Here is a 27,676-nt window from a genome sequence, read left to right as displayed (position 1 = left end):
CAAAGCAGAGATCTTGTCGAGGTCGAATGTTGCCAGATTTGAAGTTAATCTTCAGGACGTATCCATGTTTGCGGATCAGCGGCTTGGCAGTGCCCTCAGTTGAGCGCCTGTATGGGAAGGATCTTCAACTGTGTCGAGTGAGCCGATGACACAGTGAGCGACAGCGGAAACGAGGTGAATTTGATTTCAGAATTAAAGCACTGAAATAAAAGGTGTTTTGGACAGAGGATGCCAAATGAGTCATCAACATATTTATGTGATTAAAGCCTCGGGAAAATAAAAACACACTTTGCTCAGTATAAAAATGAGGGACATTCATGGCTATGTATTTTATTGGGGGAAAAAATGTATGTATGTGTTACATTATTATTTGATTTCTATTCTTTGTTAAATTAAATAAAAGAATGTTGTTCATCTTCTGTATGGTTCCAAATTGATTTCCATTTCATCTTTTATTGTGAAATTTGTAAGCAGAAGCTGTTTCCCGTTGCTGCTTACTTGACAACAGGAGCCCAGTGCGGTCCTCCTCCTCAGTTGCAGCCTACAATTCAAGTGTGCACCGGGAAAAACATGATAAGAAGGCTATCTGGACAGTGAATATGGGAAACAAAACCTTACAGGCATACAAAGGATCCTAGAATGGAAAAATCTGATCAAATCTTTTGATCAGTGACAACTTCAAGTGGAGTGTGTGGTTGTGTTGTTTCTTTTTCTCACCACAATGTGTGAGGGATGGATATGGGTCGGATGCCAGTTTATTTTCGTTACGGATACAAGGACTGGCAGGTTATCAGCATGAATTACTAAGGGGAAAAAAGAAAAATTAATTTGCCATAAATGTTAAATTCAGCTCTGGAGGAATGACCATGGTGAAAAGGAAGGGACTGTTATTTTCGCTGCTGTACTTTATGGCAGAGTTTTGGCTCACTTCGCAGCAAGTCCTGAGAATTGGTAAGTGGTAAAAGTGTCCATGTCATAAATATTTATATAATAACTGTTAACATGTTGGCTGCCACTGCGCTCGTCAGCTTTTTCCATCGCTGACCCAGTTATTATGCAGTCTGGGTTGCATCTCATTTCCCACTGGGGTAAAAAAATATTATGTATCAAGGATTTCAAGCTAGAGCCTTGAAAAATTGGCAATACTTTCTGTGCAACACTGATTGGAATTGTTAAAATGTATTTTCCCTATAGAATGGCACCTAAATAATTAAATGAATACATAAAATATATAAATACAGTTTTGTGGTTTCTCGTAATGCAAGGCATTCTTAATCTCTCTCAGTGCGAGTGCAGCATGTTGTTTCATTTCTTTTAAAAGAACAAAGAAGGCAAATTCAATTACGGCCAAGATTTGCAAATGTACATCTCAGTTACTGTAGTTGAATCGCTTTTGAATCCTGATACCCTCGACCACAAGTTAAATACCATAGAGCCAAACGAGATCGAGGCACATCACATATGTTGTTTTTAGGAGCAAATTTTGAATGTGCAGTTGTTGTTGCATCTTGCCATCATGTAACTGTCGCTCACTAAGTTGCCTAGCATGCACTGAGTACAAAGCATTGTCAAAAAAAAAAAAAAAAAAGACATATTCAACTTTATTCACCTGTTGTGATGTTTGTGCAATAACCTTATAATTTTTATTACTGTATTTTTTTTTTCTTACTCCAAGAGAGGGTACTGCGGATCGAGCTGTAGGTTATTCAAATGAAATTTTTTATTTTTTTTTTAATCAAAATTGTGTTAATCCACTTTGGTTGACCAATGGCAGAGTCTCTCTTTCTCTCTCTTTTCCTTCCATGTTGACAGCAAAGAACAGGAGGAGAGACGGGTGATTAAGTTGGCCTACTGCTACATCTGAAAGCATATACTGTTGGCATAATGTTCTCCTTGGCACACAGCACTGTGAAATTGATACATCACTAAAGAATAAAGAGTGGGCAATTCAGCAAAACTTATATATATATATATATATATATATATATATATATATCTATCTTGCTGTCAACATGGCCAGTGACATCTGTAAATGTGGATCTGAGTCCAAAGCTGTCTGTTAAGCCTTTGAGGGTTGACAAGAAGAGTAATTTCAATTTCCCTCTGTGCCTGTAATTAAACAAACAGAGCTCTTGCTTCAGTATCCCCCCTTTGATCTCTGATGTAACTTTGGAACAATGAGCCGGTGTTTGCTGCAAATTAATACTTTCGGGCTCTTTGCTCTTCTCCCATTGGTTATTCACATGGGTTAGAAGATTGCATCACAAAAATGGCTTTTAAAATTTAGCCCTAAGGACGCGTCGTTTTACTTAATGCCTGCAGCAACTCTGAATTTGAATATATATTCAAATTTTTAAAAGAATATAATAAACGTGGTGTTGCATAACTTTAAAAGGCTAAGAAGTCGGTGTGACTTCCTGGTTTCAACAGTCCCGATCTGTGCTCTATATTGTTAATCTCTCAATCATCTATCACTCTCAAAGGCCACCTAATCTTTGTCATTCTCTTCATGACCCACACACATCATAATCCCTCCCATATGGTGTGTGGCTTGGCTCAATTAACATTTCTCCGTCTTGGCTAGCGTCTGCATCAGATTGTGACAGGCTCCCACTTTTTTCACTGGGACTGGTAATAATGGTAAATCTTGTGCTCCAAGCCCTTAAACAACTAACTCTAATCTTCTTTATGCATTAAGTCTCTTCCCCAAATATGGTACTTAGGCAGTGACCAAATCTCATCACTGGGGAGAGCACAGAATCAACACAGAATTAACAGATGTAGCTGGGCCTTCTGTTTACTTTCCCTTTTGTTAAATTTCTTTTTCTCCTCTTGCTTGCATACTTAATGATTACTTTCTGATACATTATGTTTCATTTGTGTATTTATAGCTCAGTCCATATAATGAGAAATGTGGCACCAGCTCAGATCAACAACTGAATTATAATTTGATGAAGTATATATATTCCAGTATACAGTTTTTAAATCTGGTAGAGTATTACTCTGGCTGTATTAATATAGAAGATTACTTATATGTTTATTCATTTTGAATGTTTCCTAGTGAATCGCAAGGATCTTTCACATAAACAGAGAGACCTCAGTGCTCTACATCAAACAAACATAGTAGGCTGTGAGGACCTTCTCATTCATTCACAGTCTGGCATAGCTCCAGGTTGGAGTGGTGCTGGTGGTGTTGTTGGGGTGGGGGCGGGAGGTCTCTTTGGGAACTGGCCCAGGATGGGGAGAAGGAAGAAAGCACAACACTACGTCATTGTGTTCCTCTGCCTTAAAAGACTCTCCTTCATGTGATTATTGCACGGTCACAAAAAAAAATAATACAAAAAGTGGATTAAAATAATTATTTGAAGGACACTGTCTCAATGTCAGCGGGTTTCTGGATTAAAATCAAGTCCATCCTGTTGCCAGAACCTGAACCCGGTTATTTTTCTTGCTGTCTGCACTGAAGTGAGGAAGCCTATAATAAGGATCAGCCTAAAGGTTTCCGCCTGCAGCATAAGCAGAATCTTTTGTTTTTGTGACCTCCTAGCATACATTACCCCAAACCATTGTCTGGCCTATTAAGGATGAGACGGAAGCTCAGTGATCCTGAAAATTATATCATACACAAATTAATGGTAACTATTCATAGGTTGTTTCTTTTTTTAACTCTCAGGACTCACATTTGAAAGCTTCCCTACTGGATATTCACAATTTTGGGAGGAAAATATTTCTAGTGATTTCTGCTCTATCGTTTAATCTTTATAAAAGTATAAATGATCCTTTCTTGTCCCTTCATCTGTTAACCTGTTGAGAGGGAGCACTGATTCATGTGTCATCTGCAAACAAACACTTATTTGTCTTCCAATTTATCAGTATTATATTTGAGAACTGACTGTCATGACTGGTTTGAAGTTATGAAATGTAGATATTCAAAATACTATAAAGATACACTGAGCCAAACAAACACACAGCATTGTCTAAAGGCTTGTATATGTCTGCTGCAAAAGCGAAAAGATCAATTTCATAAAAGATACACATTTATTAGCCACATATCTTGATCTCTAACCATTTTAACATAAAATTAGTAGTTAATGGAAAATATGTATATCACTGTTGCTGTGTGTTAAAGGGTACATGTTTTTATAAAACACAAACTCGAACATCAGTGTCTATATCAGCTGGACTCCAATTTGATGCTCTGTTTGGATCTGAGGCTGTGGTAAAGATTTTCCACCAAACAAAGGAACAGATGCGTCATTGTCTATTGCACTGACAAGCATTCAAAGCTTTTCTGATTTCCACATCTTTCAGACGATTCCTGGACTATATGTGCAACTTTAATAATGTCTTCCTAAAGAGACAAAAGAAGCACTGAATCTTCACTTGACGCCAGCTGTTAGAGCCTTGGACGAAGCAAACTTCAATTATTTTCTGGTGATATACACAGAGTGTTTTTGTGAGATCTTAATTAAAAAGCCTGGACTGAATTTTCAATCATATATATATACTTTAGCTAATTTAAAACCATTTCCCCCTCCCCCCCAAAAAATACCCTGAGATCTGCTCTTCACTTCAGTTGTCTGGATGGTTGATGGTGGGTTAGCCTTGCTTAGAGACACCCTGCTTGCCAACTACTCGCAGTTAGACTTGTAGTCAAGACCGCCTAAACCAAGACCAAGACAATACCAAGACCAGAGGGTATTGACACCAAGACCAAGACAAAGTCGAGACGAGACCAAGACTGAGACGAGACAAAAAGGTCTTTAAACTGCAGCCAGATGCTGCTTCGTTTACGAGTGTCAGGCATATTTTTGTGTTTTTGCGATGCACTCGCACAGCCCTCTTCACCACTGTCTACTGTCTCACTCACTTACTGAGAGGACAGGCTCACGCTCCACTTGACTGTCACGTCTCTCACCCTCTCTGTTTTTCACATAATGATATTATCCTATATCCTCGCATGTGATTGGCCACAATATGGAAGGATTGGAGCATAGCTGAGCCACTGTGTGAGAGCTGAGCAGCGAAAGGAAATTAAGTGAGGAGACGGCTCTCGCTCAATGGGAGTCGACTCTTCTGATTCACTACAAAGCACTCTCTAAGCACGGCTCTTAGAGCTGATGCTTTCGCGCATGACACATTATCGAAGGTTACGTTGTGTGTCATGGATACTGTTGACTCCAAATCTCTCTACTACTATGTCGATCTGAGACAGCAAGACCGAGACAGCGAGACCAAGACAAGACCAAGACCTCGTAAAAGTGGTCTCGACACATCCAACTCTACTCGCAGTAATGGTGAAATTTTAAAAAGTGCAACACAAACCAGAAATGGAGTTTCATTTATATTAAAAGTTTAATAATTTACCTAGTTATCGCTAAGTCCTTTTACTTTGAAGGCAAAAAGTCAGCCTTTTTCCACTGAATCACTACTTCATGGTGAGCAGTTAGCATCTTCCTTACGAACTATGACAAGGGTCATCTGCCAAAACAGTCAGAAATAGGTGTTTCAGTGCAGCCCTGCCACCTCTTTGTGACCAATTTCACCTTGACAGCCAGCAACCACTTGCCAACTGGTTGGGGAATACATATTTTTCCCTGGTGACTCATGGTTGCCAGAGGATCGCAGACTAGTTTCTAGGCCTGTGGTACTGAGCTAATAGAAAGATGGGAATTTTCCTGCAGAGTGAAACTACCTTAGGTAAGCTGGTGATAGTTTATATTTTTTACTAGTTATCTAATGACACTGACTACTGACAGTCACCAGCCTTCCTCAAATCAGGTTCTTTCTCAGGAAATCAAGTAAGTTGTTGCACTTTAAACAAATTTTAAGGCATTATTTCAAGGTGAAATGAAGGGAAAGTAAACTAGTTTGATTTCCCTGCTCCCAAGCTTCAGAGAGGAAATTAATAAGCTTTATTATGTTGGCAATAAAGATTTCATGGCTACAGCTCATCTTTAAAAAATGATAGCTTTATCAGTAAGTCAAATATAAGTCGAGCTCCTAATAGGTTTGTTTTTATTTGGCAGCTTTTAACATATCGGTGAAGCTACATTAATTTTTCATAGTCTTTGAGTCTTAAAAAGACATTTTGTATTATACTGTTAGGTGCAAATGTCATTACATTTTGAGCTCTTAGATCTGAATGGAAAAGTGATTATGTATAAAATTAGACGCCAACTGCAAATCATATAAATCATAAAATCTTAAGAGCAGCAGCTATTTTTAACTCCCTCAGAAAGTGGATGATCCATTTTCACAGCCTTGTTAAAGAATGAAAAACAAAATCTCTGTCACTGAGGATGATGACGATGATGTTGTGATGCTGCTGAATCCTTAATAAAGCCCGTGACATTTGCTGCAGCCTCTGCACTTTAAGCAAACAAACCTCAGGATCCAGCTGGTGCGTACTCGTGTGCATTTCCTATTCTATTACCTTAAAAAAAAAAACACCTTAAAAGGAAAAGAGGCACCAAAGACAGTGAAATAGAATCTACTTCCTCTCAAATTTATAAACTGACTGATGTGTCTGTGGCTGAGAATTTTATATTTCAGTCGAGTGAATTAAGGACTTTAACAGGTCCCAGCAGCTGCTCACTGAGGCTTGGTAACCATAATTAGGATTGGCACTTTCAAGCATGCTTTTAGTGACCAGGGAGTCCAGACAAGGCTCTCTCAGTTTGGGGTTTGAGGCTATGCAACACCAAAGAAAAAGGTCATTCACAATCAAGGTCTCAGGGGGAGCTTTTTAAAGGCCTTTTCTACTTCCAAATCAATCACAATTTCACAGGCAATTCTTCAAAGACTGAGAGTGCAGTGACCTATTGCCATCTGTAGCCTCAGTGTTGAAGCGGGGTCATGCGCAAACACTTGCACCATCTAAATGGGATCTATAATTTGTGATGATTGTTAATATAATGCCTGATTAACATTTCTGAAAAAGGCAGAGCTTTCAAAAATGCATTATTGTAGTCTTTGTTTTGTTAGTTAAAAATATGTCAAAGTTGAAAGCAACTTGCTTACCCACAGCATTCAGCACTGGACCCAAGTCTGTTGACACTTGTGAAGTGCAATGCAATAGGAACAAACATTTAACCCTGAATATATTAGATGAGAAATCCTATCACTGAAGGCCCAGATGTTAAATTATTTACATTTGAAAGGCTTCAGTGAATCGAATGAGCAGGGGAATTTTCGGCAGGCATAAGCACACTGAATCTCACACGCGCCTGTCTGCACGCAGGTAGCAACAATCCAGTATTTTTTTCTGGCTTTAATCCCAATAGTTATTAAGCTGCGTTTTATGTAACAAATGTAAAAGACTGTGCATGTGCCTGGCTGGAGTCATATATGTCTTTATTGCCAGCTGTGGCATGCTAGACCCGCCATCTTTCTGGAGCAGCATGATGGATTAAGACTTGGATGTTTTTCAGTATGATCTTCTCAACTCTGAAATAACCCCCCCTTCTCCCCTCCCTCCTCCTCCTCCTCCTCTGTGGCACTGGCACAAACACCAACTGTGGCTAAAAGTGATTGAATTTACCTTTAAAGCCACTTAAATCTCAGTTTAAAGGTGATGACCAGTGCTACATAAGAACAAGTACCGTCGGACTGTACAGAGACGTGGTGCCTCTCAAAAAGCATATTAATCGAAATTAATAATTTAAATAATTGATTAAATGAGAACTTCTGTGCTAAGTGTATCTGTATAGTATTTTGAATATCATATATATTAATATCATATTTGATAAATACTTCTAATACATTTTAAATAACTTCTCCCCCTTTTTCATGCTTGTAAAATGTGAGGACTTTGCTCTTCACCATTACTGTAAACTGACAATAATCATTTTGTTTTTGTTACCTTGGGCTCCTAAATATTGTTACAAAGTTGTACATGTAATATTAAAAACTAGAAAAGAATTTACAAAATGCCCGATAAGCCTAATTTACATCTAAAAATTGTCCTCTTGACTATGAGGGACATTTACTAATAGTAAATGAAACATGTTTAGTCTTATGATATCAAGGTTTTACACGTAAACAGTGTTATGTTTGCAGCAACTACAGTTAGCTTCTGGGAATATTCCTTCTGTTAAAGTGTTTCATGCAGCGACAATGATGAAGCTGTCCATGTCATTTCCACAAACTGCATTTTATATTAAAATCTGAGCTTAATTCTGTTCCTCATTTCTTTATTTTATCTTAATATACTTCTCATTTTATGTTATGTATCATATTAAAGTATATCTGTAACTGCTGTGTGAAAGGAACCTACTTTCACTGCACAGTACAAACCCACTGTGGTTATTTACACGTGCATATGACAATAAAATAGCTTGTACTTGTACTTAATTAGCCCAAAGTTGTCAAAAAAATTTCTAGCACCAGAAAAGCATTTCACAGTACTTACAAAACAACAGATGCAGGGAAACTCTGAGGAAACATCTTCATTACTGCATCTTCAAGTAGTTAAACGCAGATGCAAACGGATGATAACTAAAGTCATGTTACTTGAAATAAAGAAATTTATAGACACTAAAAGTGTCTATAAAGTGCTAAAGTTTAGCTTTTCAGAGCACGGGTGCTTTGGCACCTTTAACCCTTTCACAGTAAGTCACCTCACATCTTTTGGCTTCAATAACTGATCTGTAAATCACAAGCTGGTGACTTTATATGTTAGGTATGATGACTGTTTCCAGTAGCAGTAAGTTGCAAAGGAGACAAAACTACAAAACAAGATTAATAAGTATGAATGTCTTTTGATTTGGAAAGGGGTTTTTCCCCCTAATTGAAAAATGTGTAAATGCATAAGAGAATAAGGGATGGCTGAAATGTTTCCCCTGATTATATGTGCTAAATGTTTAATCTGTTATCCTTTATGTGAAAATTAACTGAACAAATGCCAAAGCTTTCATAAAAGTTATTGTGACAGCTTGTGAAATTCAGGCTCTGTAACAGGCTGAAGCCAGGAGAGTTCAACTTTTAATTTGAATAATATTAAATCCTGTCATCTCAACTGGGTCCCTTAGCAGCATTATGTGACAGAAGTACAAACGAAATGGGGCCGTATTATGCAACTATTACAATTCAGCTGTGGTAACGTTCAATCTTTAAAAAGACACTACGTGAATATCTATACCGAGAGAAGCCAATTGATCGATAATTTTTCTGCTAGCGCTTTGATGTGAGCTGGGTAAAACTCCTTCCACTTTTTTCTTCTTGCAGGGGGCATCTTTGAGACTCTTGAAAATGAGCCCATTAGTGTTGAAGAACTGGCCTTTAAATTTGCCGTAACTAACATAAACAGGAACCGGACCTTAATGCCAAACACCACGCTGACCTATGACATCCAGAGAATAAACTTATTCGACAGTTTTGAGGCTTCAAGAAGAGGTAAAGATCTTGTCATTTAATTTTGAAACCCCACTTGAGAATCAGTAAGAGATTTTTGTTGAGATTTTATTTTCTTCCCACTTTCTGTTTGATTACTTCAGCCTGTGACCAGTTGGCGCTGGGCGTCGGTGCTGTTTTTGGACCCTCTCACAGCTCATCGGTCAGCGCAGTCCAGTCTATCTGTAATGCCCTGGAAGTCCCTCACATCCAGACACGCTGGAAACACCCATCAGTGGACAACAAAGACAGCTTCTACATTAACCTCTATCCTGAATATGCCTCTATAAGCAGAGCTGTGTTGGACATAGTGCAATTCTACAAGTGGAAGACGGTTACTGTGGTCTATGAGGATGCAACTGGTAAGTTGAGATGGGAATGAATGATACAACATAAGATCTGGAGGGAAACACAGACTTCACTATCATACTGAAGGGCCGTTAGTGATTTAACACAGCAGGAAGAACATAAACTTTACTTTTAAAGTATAAAAATGTGGCAACTGTTTGTCATATTTATAAAGTGCCCTTGAAATAAGAACTACAACTCCTGCAAGTCTTTGCCTTAGCAACCCTGTTAAATTACCTTGAAGCTATTTATAGATGAGTCAATGTGCCCTGCACGTGCTCTAAAACTTTTAAAGAACAGAAGTCTTCTGGAAACAGAAGTCAGTCCCAACAGATGGTGAGACAAAAATCACTCCTAAATAAACAGGAAGAAGCAAATATAAGACAGAACTAAGAAGTGAGGATAATGCACAAGTAGTTATGATGATTCTAAATCAAGAGTTTCCAATGCCACTGTGATGTACACTCTTTCAACCTGGCTAACTGTGCTAGAATATGTCATGGTCCTGTTACTGTGAGCAGTTATGAGAGGAGAAGATGATCAGACCTTCAAAGGACATAAAGTCAAAGATAAAGCTTTCTTTTTGAGAGTTTAAGAAAGACTGCTGTATTATTTGTTGCATTTTCATTTTGTGCTACTTTACAAAAGATTAAGACCTTGAGATGTTAGGGCTATGGCTTCTTAACAATTACCATGTGACACAACTGTATTTCTGATTACTCTGAATCCTCAGACCTTGTCCTAATGATCAGCAGCCATGAGCTCCACTAAGCAGTTTTCCAGCACTCTATGAGTTCAAATAATTTTCCCACCATGTAAGAAAAGACTAAAAGAAGATAACTGAGCATTTTCAGGTACCAGTCTCCTCATTAATAGGAACAGAAGATTTGGGATTTAAAGCACCAGAAAACTTTCCAATTGATCTCTTCCATGATTGCTTGGAAGGTAAATAAAGACCCAAGGTGATGGAAAAAGCCCTTAAGAACTATATAGTCTGGAGGGACAGTGTTGGGTTTGGGCAAAACTGCCCCATGCTAGCTGTGAAAAATAATACAGAATGACTTTCTTGGGATTATTCTAGTTTTAAATTGGACAAAACCAGAAAGCTAAGCCTGTGAACCAAACAGAGGAGAGTGTCAATGTCTACATCAACAAACAGGGTGGCAATACTGCATGCTACATTGTTTAAAATCAGGGTGCAGAACCTATAACGTGGTTGTGCTCAGAAATTCAAAGTTCTACACTGGCCTTCTGTTTAGCAGTACCTACAACATCAGGTCTCTAAGGTACTACATGCATTCATCGTATAAATGAATCTCCGCCAGTCTGTGCAAAATTCAACTTCTTTTAGCTGGTTCACTGATTCAACCATAGTTGGGGCAGTTTCTGTGCAGCAACACCTGCACAAATATGACCCTCAAGAGCCATCAAGTCCTCACATTACAGTAAACCTTCTGTCTTTAATCTAAACTCCATCAGTCCAGATGATCCATTTACATAAACTTTTTTTGGCCACAACAAACCAAAATGTGCTTGGAGGAAAAAATAAAAGAACAATGGTTTCATGAGAACAATACATCTCCAGCTGGTGAGCACAGGGATGGATTGGTGCTCGTCTTGCAGCCAGTGGAAAAGGGAAAACTTAACTTTGAGGCAGAAGAATGGATTCAATAAACAGCAGCTAAATCTGTGTAAATAATACAAGACTTAAGAAATAAGCAGTATTCACCATTAGGAATGCACTTTAAGTGTCAGTGGTGCATACTGCTCAGTGTCCTGATTTGTTGTTTCTGTTGTTAAATGTGATTCATCATTGTTTTTGTAATGATGCTGAAGTTCAGATTTTCTGTTGGTTGGGGTACTCTACAACTTTAGGTGAAAACCATATAAATGAAAACACAGATTAAGACTAAAAGGCTGCAAAGACTTCAGTGACTAATTATACAGTGGATGAAAATGTATTTCAGCAACTGTTTATCCTTCTCATCTATGAGGAACTTTATATTCATTTTCTATTAATGCAAATATAACTGATTTTAATTCATCCTCTTTTTGCTCAGTTTTCCACTTATCATTACAGGGGGGAAAGCGAGACAAGCATTTTCTCCATTTTGAAACATTTTCTGAAAATGAATTGCGATGCCCAAACGAAAGCTTTAAAATATATCGTCATATACTGTATATGCAGTTGTCTTGTACTTTAACCTCATGGAAAATTCTACAATCTGTGCCTAAAACTTGTCTCCAAAAGCATCATGGCCCACTTCAAAAATCCGAAATCTTCTGTGGCCCATCCAAATTTTTTTTAATCACAACTCTGATCATTCTACTGTGAAATATTTTTGCTAGTATCATTAACAGCTTTATTTGAAACACCTGAAAGCTATTGCAGGAAATGCAGAATGTGGTGTATTTATTTAGAATACCTTGGCTTTGTTATGCGCTTCTTTTTTCCTTTTTTAATATTTAAAGGAAATGTAAAGTTTACAATTATTTACATTTTATAAATTGCCGCTATGTTTTGACTTAAAAAACTAATTTAAAACAACTAAAATATCACTTGTGAAATTAAAAATATTTTTGCAAGTCACTTTGTGTACAAAACTTTGGGAATTACTGATTGCCACTGAAGTTTAGTTTCAACTATTTAGATATGCAACATAGCAATCCATTGACAATTAGCCTTTAACACTAATCAAACAGACAACTGACAAAAGATAACATCGTACTTTCACTGCGGTCAAGTGAGCCCTCACTTGACCGCAGTGTACTTTCTGTGACTGCTGCCAAACAAGTGCGACAGGCTGTCGCAGAGCAACTCCAAACGACACATACTCTGTCAAGGAAAAAAAAATATGCAGAAAACTAAAGGAACAGCTTTCTTACCTGGAGAACAGGGAAGGCAGAGTGGAGCCCCTATTCTGGTTAGCAAGCAAATCCATTAAAAGGTCTGGTAGTTCATAAGATGGCAATGCAGTGTTTCGTTTGAATTCTGTTGTCCTACTGCAATGGAAAATTATAAAACATTATCACAACTGGCAGACTCCCACCATTTCCTTATGCGTGGCTGAAAAAAAAAACATTTTTCCGACACAAGATCCAATGTGGAGGAAGCTAGTTTCATGCTAAAGATGTCTAAAGCAAAGTAAACTCCAAACAGTAATGACCAGAATACTTACATATTCTAGCTATAGAATTGCAAGAGACAATTTCTAGTTGTTTTTGTTTGAAAATCTCTGCAGGAAAATATATATATTTTGTATCATGTTGATGTTAATTTGTTGTTGTTTTTTTTTAACATGTTGCTTTGTTAATTTAAGGTTGTAAATTCGCAATGTGACCACTAGAGGGCACATAACACATAAAGAGCCTAGTAGTGACGTGCGATACCAATAATTTCCTTTCCGATCCCATACCAAGTCAAATTCAGGGTGGTATCGATGATATTGATACTTTGTACAAAACTTAATGTGTTATTATATTTTAAATTATAGCTTCGTAACATTGCAGGACTTCAGACTACTTTTTCTTATTGTTTCAATTATGAAGAAATCTCATATAGAAATAAAATCCTGAAGTTGTGATAATTGATGCTATTTGAACATGTGTATCTTGTAATTTAACATGTATATACTTGCCTAGACGTTTCAACAAAAACATTCAACATTCACACTTTCCCTCATTCACAGTAGTGCTGTGCCACACTACAAATTTTGGTATGATCCAATACCAAGTAAATACAGGGCCAGTATTGACGATATCAGTACGAATTGGTTATTCAGGCAGCTAATGGGGGGACGAGTAGTGTGCCATGATTTATAAGATGAATTCTCAATTTGCAAATTCTGAACAAATTTTCACCACCACTGTGATTGTTACTTTCCACAATCATTTGTTAACACAACAAAACACAACTTTCAGCTTTTTGTGTGTTTTGAAACTGAAATGTAAATTTTTCTGTCTGTAAAGACCACAAAAGGTTTGGCGATTTTTCATAATGCACGTTTGAGGTTTATTTTTTCCAAAGAAATAATTAACACAGTTCAGTGGGCTACATACTGAATTTGAAGGATAAAAGCAAAGTATCGATTCAATTGTGCTTGTATCGATCCAATACCAATACTAGTGTTGGTATCGATACGATTGATATTTGGATCATCCGACCGCCTCTTATTCTTACTTAAAAGTAATTCCGGCTTCCAGTCATGTCTATCTATAGAAGAAAATGTCCATAGTGCAGTGTGAGGTGATTTATACCCTAAGAAGTAAAACATCCCTTCAAATCCCAGAAGAGACACAAACTGCTGCACGAAAGCCTGTAAAAATGTTTTCAATAATATGTGCAGATCACAGTTGTATAATTCATATTTCTTTAAAGCATTTACACTAGTGTGAAATGATTTGCATACTGCTGCATTATAGCATTTGAATATTACTAATATGTTTTTAAAAACATTTCCTGTTGCAAATTATACTATTTCAGTATCATTTATTTATTTGCAACGATATGTTATCAACATGCATTTAAACTGCCCGGTAAGCAGCAGTGACTGTACTTGCGGGAACTATTTCAAGGCTACATGACCCACGTGACCCCCAAAATTTCAGGGGCTCTGGTTATCAGGGTGTCTGGCCACTAAGTATCAGGCTAGCAATCACTTATTTTAGGTATGTGACCCCTCCTGGTCACTTTGTGGAACTGCAGCATTAACCAATATAGTGCCAGAGTAGGCATAAATTTAATCTTCTGGCAAATTACAGTAACTAAATATTTTTTAAATATAGTTTTATTGCCGATGTTGAAAAAATCTCTCCTTTTGCAGAGGACAGCATTGTACCTCTTTAAGTAGCATTCCCATAGTTTGAGGAAACCTGGGATTTGAAAACACTGAGGAAGGAAGCAATGAAAGTGCAGATGAGGCAGCTTGTGGTTAAAAGATGATTTTAAAAACAAAAAAAAAATCCACATTCAAGTCAAAATAAAATAAATATTTGTTTCATATATAATAGCTGCCATTAGCTGCCAAATGTTGTGGTGGGATGCAAAATAATCTGATTAAATGATTAAATGTTTAAATTCTTGCTGCTCCTACGACATGACACCAGAGAACTGTTGACATGATGGATTTCTTTAAACAAGGTTTGCTTTTTTGTGCTCTGCTTAATTTCATATAAAAGGCCCCTAAAAATAAATGAGAGGTGCTGTAATACGAAGCAGGAGAAAATGCAGTGACCTCAATCAAGGCCAATTTTTCATTTTGCAGTTTTAAAGAGAGTAATCTGGATTTTAAGCGCATTGAGCCAGCTGTTGTGGTGAATAAATATAATGGAAGTTAACTGAATTGAATTTGAACTAAAATTGTGTGGCTTGATCCTTTGCCTTCTTCTTCATCGCCTTATTTCGGCTGCTCCCTTTTGGGTCTCCACAGCAAATCATCTTCCTTTTTCCTCCATATCATCTTATTCCTAGCATCCTCTTCTGTCACACCAACACTCTACACATCCTCCTTTATTGCATCCATAAATCTTCTCTGTGGTCTTCCTCTTTTGAATGGCTTTAACATCTTCAGTATCCTTTGCATATCCACTATCCCTCTTCTGCGAATGTCCAAACATCTCCACACAATTTTATTGAATTTGGCTTGGTAGCTTTGGCCTTGGAGGTGGAATTTTAGTTTTTCCTTACATCATATAAGTAAACTTGTACAGTTAAAATGTTCCAGGTGGAAGGTTTCCATTAAAACGGGGACTGTTGTGTTTAATAATTGCCTCCTTGTCTTTTGATTCAAGGCCTGATTCGTCTGCAAGAGTTGATCAAAGCTCCATCCAGATACAGCATTAAAATAAAGATCCGGCAGCTGCCCACAGGAAGTAAAGATGCCCGTCCCCTGCTGAAGGAAATGAAGAAAGGGAAGGAGTTCTATGTCATCTTTGACTGCTCTTACCAAACATCAGCTGATGTTCTCAAGCAGGTGAATAACATGCACTTCTGCCAGTTTGTGGGCCACTGAGGGTTCAGCCACACGCCACATAAAGTGAAAATTTGATCAGATAACCAATGTGGATTTTCTTTCTTCAATGGAAAAAAAAAGCCTCTAAATCTCTTTTCTGAATTGCTGTTGGTTTAATATTCACTACGTGCAAGATTAGTGCACTTCTATCCCCTTCAGAAATCCTGTGTTCATTACCAAATCCAAGCAGAGCCTATTTCTGGGCCAGACGTACACGTTTAGAACCAACAGCTGCTCGGAAGATTAATTGAAGACACTTCACTAACAGGAGAAAATTGTGACATATACTCACTCGCATAGTTGTTAATGTGAGCCAAAGAAATATGAGACAATTCAGGAAATGGATGGAATAAATAATTTGCCGCTCGCTGTGGTTGTGGGTATGGTTGGTTGGTCTTAGGCGGAAGAGAAGATTATTTATTGTGGCTGGAACAAATCTCCACTGTACCGTTAAACAGAAAACTCTCAAACACTTTCTCCCTGTTTAGATTCTGTCCATGGGAATGATGACTGAATATTACCACTTTTTCTTCACCACATTGGTAAGAGACAAATCTTTTACAAAAAACCCTCTTTCTGATCATAATAACTGTGACTCCTGAAACTTGATAGATAGGTATTTTGCTATGATGCCACATAACTACACAATGCTGGCCTGCCTAAAGTCTGTTTTTATGCTACACTACTGAGTTATGCTGATGAGCCTGCACATCTGTGGTTTGTTTTATAATAAGGCTGCTGGGTGCCCTTGGCATAATTCCATGTTATTACCTTGTACTCATGTTGTTCCACTGTTTTAATCAAGTGTTGGTTTACCCTTTCTCTTCAGTTAACTATATCTTGGTCTCATATTGACATTAGGAGTGAAAGTCAGTAGAGGGAAGACAGAATGTGTTTAATTGACAGACAGGCAGGTTTAACAGCTAAGATGCAAGGAGTAAATATGGAGGAGGAGTAGAAACACCTGGGTCAACCATCCAAAGTTCCTGACAGTGCGCAGGGAAGATTAAGAGGAGCGTGCAGGCAGGGTGGAGACAGGTTTTGTCAGTGATCTGTGACAGAAGGACAGCAGCAAGAGTGAAAGGGAAGGTTTACAAGATGGTAGTGAGATCTGCTAAGATGTATTTGGACATTGACGCACTGTTGAAGATGTTAAGATTTTCATTGGGAGTGAAGAGGATGGACAAGACAAGTGATTACATCAGAGGGACAGCTCAAGTCGAGCAGTTTGAAGAAGCAAGGCTGAGATGGTTTCGGACATGTGCAGAGTAGGGATAGTAGCTATATTGGACACAGGATGTAGAAGATGGAGCTGCCAGGCATAAGAGGAAGACCACAAAGAAGGTTAATGGATGTAGTGATGGAGGACATGAAGAGGGTTGGTGTGACAGAGAGGGATGCTGGGGACAGGCAGAGATGGAGGCAGATGATCACCGCTGAAAGAAGAAGATTATGTCATGTCACATCAATCCCCTTAGGACCTGTTTGCCCTTGATTTGGAGCCATACCGCTATAGCGGGGTCAACATGACGGGGTTCAGATTGCTAAACATAGACAATCCTCATGTGGCTTCGGTGGTCGAAAGATGGGCCATGGAGCGACTGCAGGCACCCTCCAAAGCCGAGACTGGAATGATGGAGGGGATGATGACAGTAAGCCTAGTTTTACCTAATGCTTTCTGTATTATCGATAGAAACTTTCAAATCAGCACATGAAATAGACATTTTGTTAACTTTGTCTCCAGATACTATCAAGTAACAATGTAATAAAAAGCCAGACATGTAAATGTACCTACTCAAGCTTTATTTGTAACACTGCATGAGATCTTTAATACATTTTCACTAGCTCTCATTGCATACACTTGGGTCAAAATACAGAAATTTTATGAATTTTCTAAAACTGCTGCTGTACCTTTGAGTGTGCTTGCAGAAATGAAATGCTGCTGTTTATGTACATAGACAGCCCGGGTGTGATAACTGGATGACATGTGATTTGCAGTCCCCAGTAACAGAGGATGATGGCCACATTTCTCTTTCAGACTGAAGCAGCTCTGATGTACGACGCCGTCTACATGGTGGCTGCTGCCTCACAACGCACCTCTCAGATCACTGTGAGCTCCCTTCAGTGCCACCGACACAAACCCTGGCGCTTTGGATCACGCTTCATGAGCATGCTCAAAGATGTGAGTCTGCCTAATGAATGTGTGACACCGGCGCTCCATCCATTCATCTGTCCTTTTCATAGCCCGCTGCCTCTGTGTCACTTGCTTTTGTGCAAGAGCAGAAACAATAGAGTTAGGAGATTAGATCTGGTGAATGAGCAACGAGTGTGTGATGATTATATTGAAAATAATTTTTTCAAGACATGGTGATTGACGTCATGCATCACATGTTGGTAGTCTTGTAAAGATTAGAGCTGTCCATGGAGGAATGCTGCTCCTTGTGTGAATGTTTATGAAAGCAGGTAAAGACAATGTAGATTTGAGACAGCTCCTCATGAGCTAATAATAATGCTAAAACTGAAGACTCGTGCTAAGGATCATGTAGCATGCTTCTTGCTCTGTTGAACACGAAAAATATTTCTGCATGAATTGTTGATCTAACAGCAGATTAAACAGAAACACAATGAGACAAACACTCAGCAAAGCCTGACAGGTTGAAAAAAACACGCTGCCTGCTGTGGAAGCAGACTTTTTCATCTGTGTCAAGATATATTCATCTCACTTTAATAAGCTCTCTTGTTATTGCACTCTCTAATTAGATGTTTCTTTAACCAATGAGCTCTTCTTGTTGTAAGTGAGGAGAGAATATTGACAGCAACAAGCAAAGCCAAATGACCCAGGCAGCAGAGTGTAAATGAATGAGACTTTTAGCTGTATGGTCTTTAAAGATATTGTCTGTAATTAGACTTGAGAAAAGTATTTTTACATAAAAACAAAGCGATGTAAAATGTAATTTTCTTGTCGACTGATGACTGCCACTGTAATATTCTTTCTTCTACACACAAAAAAGCCCAAACATCCTAAAATGAACATTGTTGTTTTAGTACAGTGGTTAAATTTAAAAGTGCCATTCCAGTGCTTTCTTTTTACTGTTCTCCCATTTACAGCATATTATGCATACAACACACGTCACTACCAGCCAATATTTTACTGCCATACTATATAGATTTTCAATTTACTGGTAAACCTTAGCTACTAGGGTCCTCGGCTATGGTTGTGAACCTGGGTAAGTGATTGAAAGAATAAGACTGGAGATACAAGTGACAGAACTGAGCTTCCTCTGAAGGGTGTCTGGCTCATCCTTGAAGGTAGTTTAAGGACCTTGATCATTTGGGAAGTACTCGGCGTAAAGCTAAAAGAGAGAGTGGAGGTGATTCAGGAATTGTATGCATCCTAAGCAAGGGGTTCTGGGCATATCCAACCAAAAAAGAAGCAGGGAAGATCCAGGACATGCTGGAGAGATTACATTTCCCAGCTGACCTGGGAAAACCTGGGAAGGAGAGGGGAATATACAGGTTGTGGATGGGGAAAGGACGGTCTGGGCATTAGGCTCGATGGCTGGGTGAATGAATTGATAGAAACTTAGCAGAGAAAGTAAGGAAATTTGTGTTAGCAATAAAGCCTATATGGTTGGATAAAGAAGATTTGGCAAGTTTTTTATGGGCGCAACCCACATGCTCAGCTCTGCTGCTCAACCCACAAATGCATTTTCCTTACAAATGTGGCACCATTTAATGAGAAATACTGTAAACAGACTTTCTAGCAGTATAAGATTTATTGCCAGGAAGCAAAGAAATAATCGACCGAACATAAATGTCCTTATTTTTTGTACTAAGTTTAGCTTTTAAATTAGTCATTAATGGAAACACTTAGCAAATCCACGACACACAATCTTACAGGGAACTTAGGGAAGCTGGTTGACAAATACTGTACATCTATCATATTTTGCTCATAAGTTTCATCTTATTATCAAACATAAGTTCTGCACTGCAAAGTAGTATACTGACTATGTGTCTGGTGGAGCTGACAGGGGTGTGCTTATCTGGAGAATGCTTAAACTGAGTATTTGGAATATTCAAAGGAAATGATGTCTTCAGCTTACAATAGACCTGCCATTATGCCTCTCCTTATTCCTGTTACCGCTTGTATGAGAGGCACTCTGATTTAGTCCATGATGCATTACCACACAATAATTATGTAACTCTAACAGTAATCAAACCAGACGTGATGTATGCAGAGCTGAATCATTTATAGCAGGTCATTTCCAAGCTTCTACAAGACAAATTGGATACCTTAAAGAAACGAGTAGCTGCTTGAATGGTGAAAAACACATTCACAAATAAACACACCATTTAGAAAGTTAATGTGTACATGCCTATATAAAAGTTTAATGGTGGAAAAGTTTAACATATGTAGAGACTATATTGAAAATATGTAAACATATTAGTATGGTCCTTTCAGACTGTATTTTAAATTAAGAACTATAACTTAACAGCATTAGCTGATGGGCCCTTGAGCAAGACACTAAGTGCTGTTCAGTAGCTCAGCCTACACTCTGCTCTTGTGGGGGTGGAAAGGTAAACTGACAAATCTGCCTGCAAGACTTGGTGCTGTGCCACACATTTAACAGGGAAAGTTAAGTTTTATGAAGAACTAACTGTTCAAGAATATTAGGGGCACTTTGAACGCATACAGATGAATGTGCTTGGATCTGATTTTAGATACAGTATTGATGTGGAAAAAAGAAAATATTGTTTTTTCTCACCGTTTCCTCTCATGTGGTCATGGGTTTTTAATGGCGGCAGTATCATTATCTTACAAATATAAAAAATAGGTCCACTTCTTGGACAAAGAGTGGTTTTGCCTCTCTATACCACCATAGATTTTAAATCAGTTAAACAACTGTGATTAGAGCCAAGATTTTCCACTTTAATTCAGAGGGCTTTGATAAAAGTTTTGCAGAATTAGAAACATTTTCATACACGGTTTCAGAGGCTTAAAATACTTTGCACAATTGACCAACAACCAATTTCAAGGTTAGGTGAGGCCCGTTCTGTTCTTTCAAGACAAAGGCTGTAAACCGCTGGTTACACTCAAAAACATGGTTACACTCAAGAACACGAGTGTAACCAGTAAACATCTAAAAGAGTCTTCACAGAAAAATATCTGGACTGATGAATCCAAGATTAACTTGTACCAGGAAGGATGATGGGAAAAATATGGAGATATGGTAGAGGCAAGTGGAACCAGACCAGCAGTGTTTATTGATGATGTGATTGGGCTATATTCTCTGCTCAGATTCAGATTAGGCTTAAGATAGTCACTGACTACAAAGGGTTTTCATTCAAGGATTAAAAACAGTCCTAATATTTAAATATATGTAACTATATATATATTTATAGATAGTACTCCTATCTATAAAAATGGCTGTATTTCATAAACAGTAGATACAATATGTTTGTTAAACCCCTTCAATTACTTTTTGTCTCTTTAGTTTAAACTACAAAAAAATTGTCCAACAAAATATAGACCTAACTGCATATAAACTGCAGTCGTGGAAACACATTGTCAAGAGAGAGAAAATCTGATTGGTGAGGATTTAAAAAGGAGAATTAATCAAAAGAATAAATCTGGACTGAAGGGTCAACAGATCTCAAAGATGTGAGTGACGACACTGGAAAGCAGACATATCAAAGGGCATTTTCATTGAATGATACCCTCTAACCTTCTATATGTATTAAAGAAACTGATGTTTCTCATGACGTGATCAAGTTTAATATGAACTCTTAAGTTTATGTGTGATTCCTGACATGGAATACTATCCTCCTTTTCTTTCTTTCTTTCTGCAAAATCAATTTCATCATACTGCTTCAGAATGATGACATTGGATTACATTTTTTCTTAATCTTGTTTTGTTTATTGCTTGTTGCGTGTACTAATGGCTCAAGATGAATTTGCTTCGGTTCCAGTCGAATTAATGGAATATTTTTCACTTCAAAGTCAAAGGCTCACTGTTGGTTTGCATCTCTAAATTCACCTGTATGCTATTTCCAGCAGAATAGATTTTAGTGGAATATTTTGCAGTGTTTAATACTAGCATGACACTGTATTTCTTAAAATCTGTATATATATGCTATAAAAACTTTTTGACAGCATGTCCTCGGTGTCACTCCAATACCATAATGCCTTGCTCTTAGAGTAAACAAACATTAAGTTGAACCAATTCTTTAAAAATACACAAACCACACTGTTCATGTCCTGAATACCATATGTTATTTCCCATGTTTGATATTTGTGGCTGCTTTCAACATTGCTTTAAAAAAAAGCAACGTTATATTGAAACCTAACTGTAATATTGAGATTGAGATTTGAGCTTTTTTCCCCCGAACTTGACATTTTTGTTCTTACATTTAAATGTAATGTAGTGTTGTCATTTAGAAATCTGGCTTTGTTTTACATTTGGATCAAAACGCACTGGTATTGTGAGAAAGTCCTGCACCACCCCTCATTTCTGTATATTTTGCCTCCAAGAAGCCAGGCTTTGTTATCAAGTGCTCTTGATGAACAATAGTTCTCCGGGCTCCTTTCTGAAGTTTTTCAACATTTTTGTTTCAGCATTGGCTGCTTTTTTATTCATTTTCTTTCTGGTCTTTGTACCTTCGCATGTTTGTTTGTTTTTAAGTCACCTGTGAATCTTTTAAGCCTAACAGGATATTGTATACATAATTTTCCAATTATCATTTCTTTAGATGAATCTGTGAAAAATATCAATTGATACCACAGTGTGTAAAGATAAGGATAATGACTCCCGTGCATTTGAATGTGCTTCAAGAAGTCTTGAGAACTATTCCCAAAGACTACAAAGTAGAGCTAGTGTAAGTAAAAAGCTTGCCAAACAGATTTCAGGTTGTGATGAAGACTAAAGGTGATCCAACCAAAACACTGAGTTTCAAGCTTGTTAAAGCTGTGCAGAGACTGAGTTTGTACACATTTCAATAATGTGCTGCACCTGTTTCCCATTTTCCTAGCAAATATAAAGAAATCAAACGTGAGTCAAGACTTTTGCACAGTACTGTACAAGCATTTTATTTGGGGGTCAACTGACAATAATTATCTTTTTTTTCGGCTTTACAGTTAGAATGTCATGGTAAAAATGGTAAATGGCCTGTATTTATATAGCGCTTTACTAGTCCCTAAGAACCCCAAAGCGCTTTACGTATCCAGTCATCCAGTCATCCAGCCATTCGCACACACATTCACACACATAGACGTCATAGGAATGTACTGAAAAGGCCTATTGATGTTTCGTTGTTGCATCTTTCCATAAAGAAATTGACTTCATTCTCTGTCAGTGCAGATATAAAGCTACTTTCTCTGTGCTCTCTGTAACAGATTTAACCTGACTGTAATTCAACTGAGCTAACTTCATTATCAACTGATTTCAAATATATCTGAGCGCTGCTGCCCACCCGCTGCTCTCTTCACAGACAGAGGGCATGCCTGCCTGCTCCATTTACATCACCATCCTCTGTGTTACAGACTCGGAGACATTTAATATTTCCATTGAGAATCTAGCCAATGCAAAAACATCCATTGTGAGCCAAGTCAGTCTTCTTTGCTTAATGAAGTACTCATCAATTATTCATGTTTAAAAGCTGTTTTCATTTTTTCCGGGCTCCTGCTTTGTTTTGCATTGATATGATGTAAAAAAGGAAGAAAAAAAACAGGAAACAAACCTGAGGGGGTCTTTGCTTGTGTTTTCTGAAACAGGCACAGTGGAACGGCTTGACAGGACAAATAATAATAAACAAGACGGACGGTCTGAGGAAAGAATTTGATTTAGATGTCATCAGCCTGAAGGAGGACGGCTTGGAGAAGGTGAAGTGTCTAACCCATGTTTATACCGTTAATACATGTTACTGTTATTCTGTTAATACACATTAAAGCAGAGCTGAGTATCATTAATGAGCATAGACAGAGCTGTTAACTGCATTTTCCCAAAAATATGCAAAAAGATGACTTGTCTTTAAACCAACATATAGACCAATTTAATTAAGACTACATAAATCTTGAAATGTGGTGTCCTAATTATGCATTTAAAAAGTAACTTTTTGAACTGTTTTGACACACTGCTCTCTCAAAATAACTTGTAGCTGTCTCTTCAAGCTTGCAAGTGTGTGCATGTTCCTTTAATCACAGTGACAATGCTACTCTCGGTTTTGACAGGTCATTAAGAAGCTGTTACCTGTTCATGCTATCATCACTGCAAAGACTTTAAACCTCGGTTAACACAGTTGGGTGTAAAAACTGCTAACAGAAGAATTATTCCCCCTTCTGTGATCTGTGATTAAAATGCTTTCTCTTTATTATTTTTGCAAGACAAACACGGGCAACAACCGCTTGAATAAAGTGTGGAAAAAGGTCTGTACTTTAGCTGCCACGGCACACTAAAGGAATATTGACACCTACTAATTTACTATACCTTTGTGACGTTACCCCTTTTCATTAAAAAATAAAAAGGTTCAGGTACTGGTTCTTAGAAATGGTGTACATTTCTCTACTGGCATTTCAAGTTTATAACATTTTGTGAGCCTTTCCTTTTTTTTCCCCCTATGTCTGTGTTTTTCATATTAACTTTTCTACTTGTTACTGCTTTCTTTTCCTGTCTTTACCTTTTTTTCCTCAATTGTGCGAAGGTTACCCAGGTAGCAACTATTTAAAGTCCAGCCACTGTGGTTATTTGGATATTTTATTTGTTACAGATTGGTGTGTGGAACTCCCAAACAGGCCTTAATTTATCAGAAATTAACAAGGATTCATCCACAAATGTAACAGACTCAATGGCCAATAGGACCCTTATTGTCACTACTATTCTGGTATGAACAGACATAAAATCATTGCTAGTGAGCATTTGATTTCAAATGTATTTGTATTATATAATCCACTGAAACCTTTCTGTCGTTCACCAGGAAAATCCTTATGTCATGTATAAGAAATCTGACAAGCCGCTTTATGGAAATGACCGCTTTGAGGGTTACTGTCTCGACCTGCTCAAAGAGCTCTCTAACATTTTGGGCTTCTCTTATGAAGTAAAGTTGGTGTCAGATGGCAAATATGGAGCTCAGAATGACAAAGGGGAGTGGAATGGCATGGTGCGGGAACTCATTGATCATGTGAGTACTGATCAGTCAGTCTTAATGTAAGAGAGAAGATGTCTTGTTCAAAGCGTCACAGTGTCTGCAGCTGACAGTGATTTTTGCTCTTTACTAGGTGGCTGATCTTGCTGTGGCCCCTCTCACTATCACATATGTCAGGGAAAAAGTTATTGATTTCTCGAAGCCATTCATGACGCTGGGAATCAGCATCCTCTACCACAAACCCAACGGCACAAATCCAGGAGTCTTCTCCTTCCTTAACCCACTCTCTCCTGATATCTGGATGTACGTGTTGTTGGCATGCCTTGGTGTCAGCTGTGTGCTTTTTGTTATTGCCAGGTAAAGAAAAAAAAGTGCTATTTGATGTGAACTTATTATAGTTGCTTTTACATTTAAGCAACACTGTTTATGTAAAGGCAAAATTTCAGTTTAACATTTTGACTTTCAGTCTGTAACAGGCCAATAGTCACTTATTAATTTTAACCGATGATTTTTTTCATTCATAACCTTTAGGTTTACTCCTTATGAGTGGTACAACCCTCACCCCTGCAACCCAGACTCGGATGTGGTTGAAAACAATTTCACTCTAATAAACAGTGTCTGGTTTGGAGTCGGCGCACTTATGCAGCAAGGTATCCCTTTATTATCTTTTTATGCAGGCAGAAGTTTTCCTTTGGTAAAGCACATTTAATCATTCTTTTTAAGTATTCATTTAATTTCAAGTAAGTAAGTATTCAATTTAATTATGAATCAATAATGTGATTTGTAATCTTATCTGATAGGATCTGAACTGATGCCGAAGGCTCTCTCTACAAGGATAGTTGGTGGGATATGGTGGTTCTTTACCCTGATCATTATCTCTTCATATACTGCCAACTTGGCCGCCTTCCTCACAGTGGAAAGAATGGACTCGCCAATTGACTCCGCTGATGATTTGGCCAAGCAAACCAAAATAGAGTACGGTGCCGTAAGAGATGGCTCCACCATGACCTTTTTTAAGGTAACCGTCTTTTTGTTTTACAGGACAATTGTAGGGGAAGAATGGAAATAAGAACACTGCTTTTAATTTTAATTAGCCTGGCAAGTTTTACCCTTGAGCCAACAGTCTTCAGTCATGTGCAGCCTGACTGGCTGGCATAAAATTGATTTGGTTTGGAAAAAGAGGAGGGTTAAAGGTTAGTGTCTTGGAAATTTCCCCATGTATCAGTTTAACAAGAACCTGTGGGAGACTGTTCCATAAAGATTTGACGGATTTATTATTTTGCCTGCAGCAGACCCAGCAGTTTATCTAAATCTATGGTGAAAATTGAATGAACTTGAAGAGATTTGTGCTCTGATGCACAGCAGGAGATGGCACCAGTCAACAGATACCCTGCAAATATGGTTTCATTTTAAATATTAGAAGCAGGCGCCAAAGGTGTGGAAAGGTGTAAAGATGCTTTCTTTTGTCTAAAATGCCGTTTTGGTGCTTGTAGATTTGACCGTGGTTTTAATAATCCACAAATGTTGATTTTGATTCAACAGAAATCGAAAATCTCTACTTATGAGAAAATGTGGGCTTTCATGAGCAGCAGGAAAAACACAGCATTAGTGAAAAACAACCGTGAAGGGATTCAAAGAGTTCTCACTACAGATTATGCCCTCTTGATGGAGTCGACCAGCATCGAGTACATCAGCCAGCGCAACTGCAACCTCACACAGATCGGAGGCTTGATAGACTCAAAGGGCTATGGTGTTGGAACCCCAATTGGTAAGAGTGATCACTATATAATAATTTCAGTAATAACCATTAATTACCATGCTCCTTCTCAGAAACCTAAAGATTACGTTACTGTAATTCCTGCTATAGGCTCCCCTTACCGAGATAAGGTCACCATTGCAATCCTGCAGCTTCAAGAAGAAGGGAAGCTCCACATGATGAAGGAGAAGTGGTGGAGAGGGAATGGCTGCCCAGAAGAGGATAGCAAAGAGGCTAGTGCCCTGGGCGTGGAGAACATAGGGGGAATCTTTATTGTATTGGCAGCTGGACTAGTCCTCTCAGTTTTTGTAGCAATTGGAGAGTTTATTTACAAATCCAGAAAAAACTTGGACATCGATGAGGTGAGCGTCGGCCAGTGCGAATGGCACAACAAGTATTAACAAAGACTGTTATGACCATACTACACACTTGTGTTGTCGTTCCAGGACTACAGCAATCACTAGGCCAATAAAAACTGAAGTCTGAATGTGTCGAACTGCATTGTTACAATCAAAACAAGTTTTTAAGGCAAAGTTTTGTGTTTTCAGTAGTTTTTATGTAGAGCACACAAACATTTTAGTCTCGATTGGAAGAATAGGTTAGAAACCCTTTTTATGATGATGACAGATTGTTGTTGACTTCTGACATCGTGACTCTTGACCATCTTGGCCTTGCTCTTTGTTTTTGTTTTTTTAAACATTACTCCGTGTGAGAGAAATGTCATTTTCATGGTGTTATGGGTAAGTGATGGTAAGTGGTATCTTTCCAGTAATGACTGATTCTCTTATGACACGTTTGTCATTTTCATATTTACAGCGCACGGAAACTTTGACACATTTACAAACTTGTTGATTTATTTGACAGTTTATGAGTGAGTACTCCCTCAACATCTTATTCATCAAGTTGCTTAATGTCTGTACTTTTTTTGTATCATATGAAGTTTATGAAATGCATGGATACGTTTTGTCATGTTGGAGCTGTTTCAAAATGACTAAAAATATGTGAGAACATTACATCCTTTAACCTTTAA

The 27,676-nt window shown here is 38.0% G+C and overlaps 1 protein-coding gene across 2 annotated transcripts; it reads left to right on the top strand.

The window, feature by feature from the left end:
* The first annotated feature begins 535 nt into the window (after nucleotides 1-535).
* Nucleotides 536-27,676, top strand: LOC113036266 (glutamate receptor ionotropic, kainate 1). Of its 2 annotated transcripts, XM_026192486.2 has the most exons (16): nucleotides 536-951; nucleotides 9,229-9,396; nucleotides 9,498-9,755; nucleotides 15,532-15,713; nucleotides 16,241-16,294; nucleotides 17,231-17,404; nucleotides 17,791-17,934; nucleotides 23,524-23,631; nucleotides 24,133-24,174; nucleotides 24,516-24,629; nucleotides 24,723-24,926; nucleotides 25,024-25,247; nucleotides 25,422-25,540; nucleotides 25,691-25,908; nucleotides 26,433-26,658; nucleotides 26,758-27,676. In XM_026192486.2, exons 1-16 carry the CDS (start codon nucleotides 861-863, stop codon nucleotides 27,045-27,047), a joined length of 2,616 nt encoding a protein of 871 aa, XP_026048271.2. In that variant the 5' UTR covers nucleotides 536-860; the 3' UTR covers nucleotides 27,048-27,676. The 2 variants fall into 2 exon arrangements, with proteins under 2 accessions (XP_026048271.2, XP_026048270.2); XM_026192485.2 differs by lacking the exon at nucleotides 24,133-24,174.

The sequence above is a fragment of the Astatotilapia calliptera genome, chromosome 14, assembly GCF_964374335.1.
Source record: "Astatotilapia calliptera chromosome 14, fAstCal68.1, whole genome shotgun sequence".
NCBI classification, from domain to species: domain Eukaryota; kingdom Metazoa; phylum Chordata; class Actinopteri; order Cichliformes; family Cichlidae; genus Astatotilapia; species Astatotilapia calliptera.
This window is presented reverse-complemented; position numbering and strand designations above follow the sequence as displayed.

What these genes read in the sequence shown, in the direction of transcription:
- LOC113036266 (XM_026192486.2), top strand. Translation starts at nt 861, where the DNA reads ATGACCATGGTGAAAAGGAAGGGACTGTTATTTTCGCTGCTGTACTTT. An exon ending in TCATGAGCATGCTCAAAGAT is followed by an intron (nt 17,935 to 23,523) that starts GTGAGTCTGCCT and finishes TTTCTGAAACAG; the next exon opens with GCACAGTGGAACGGCTTGAC. An exon ending in AGGAGGACGGCTTGGAGAAG is followed by an intron (nt 23,632 to 24,132) that starts GTGAAGTGTCTA and finishes TATTTTTGCAAG; the next exon opens with ACAAACACGGGCAACAACCG.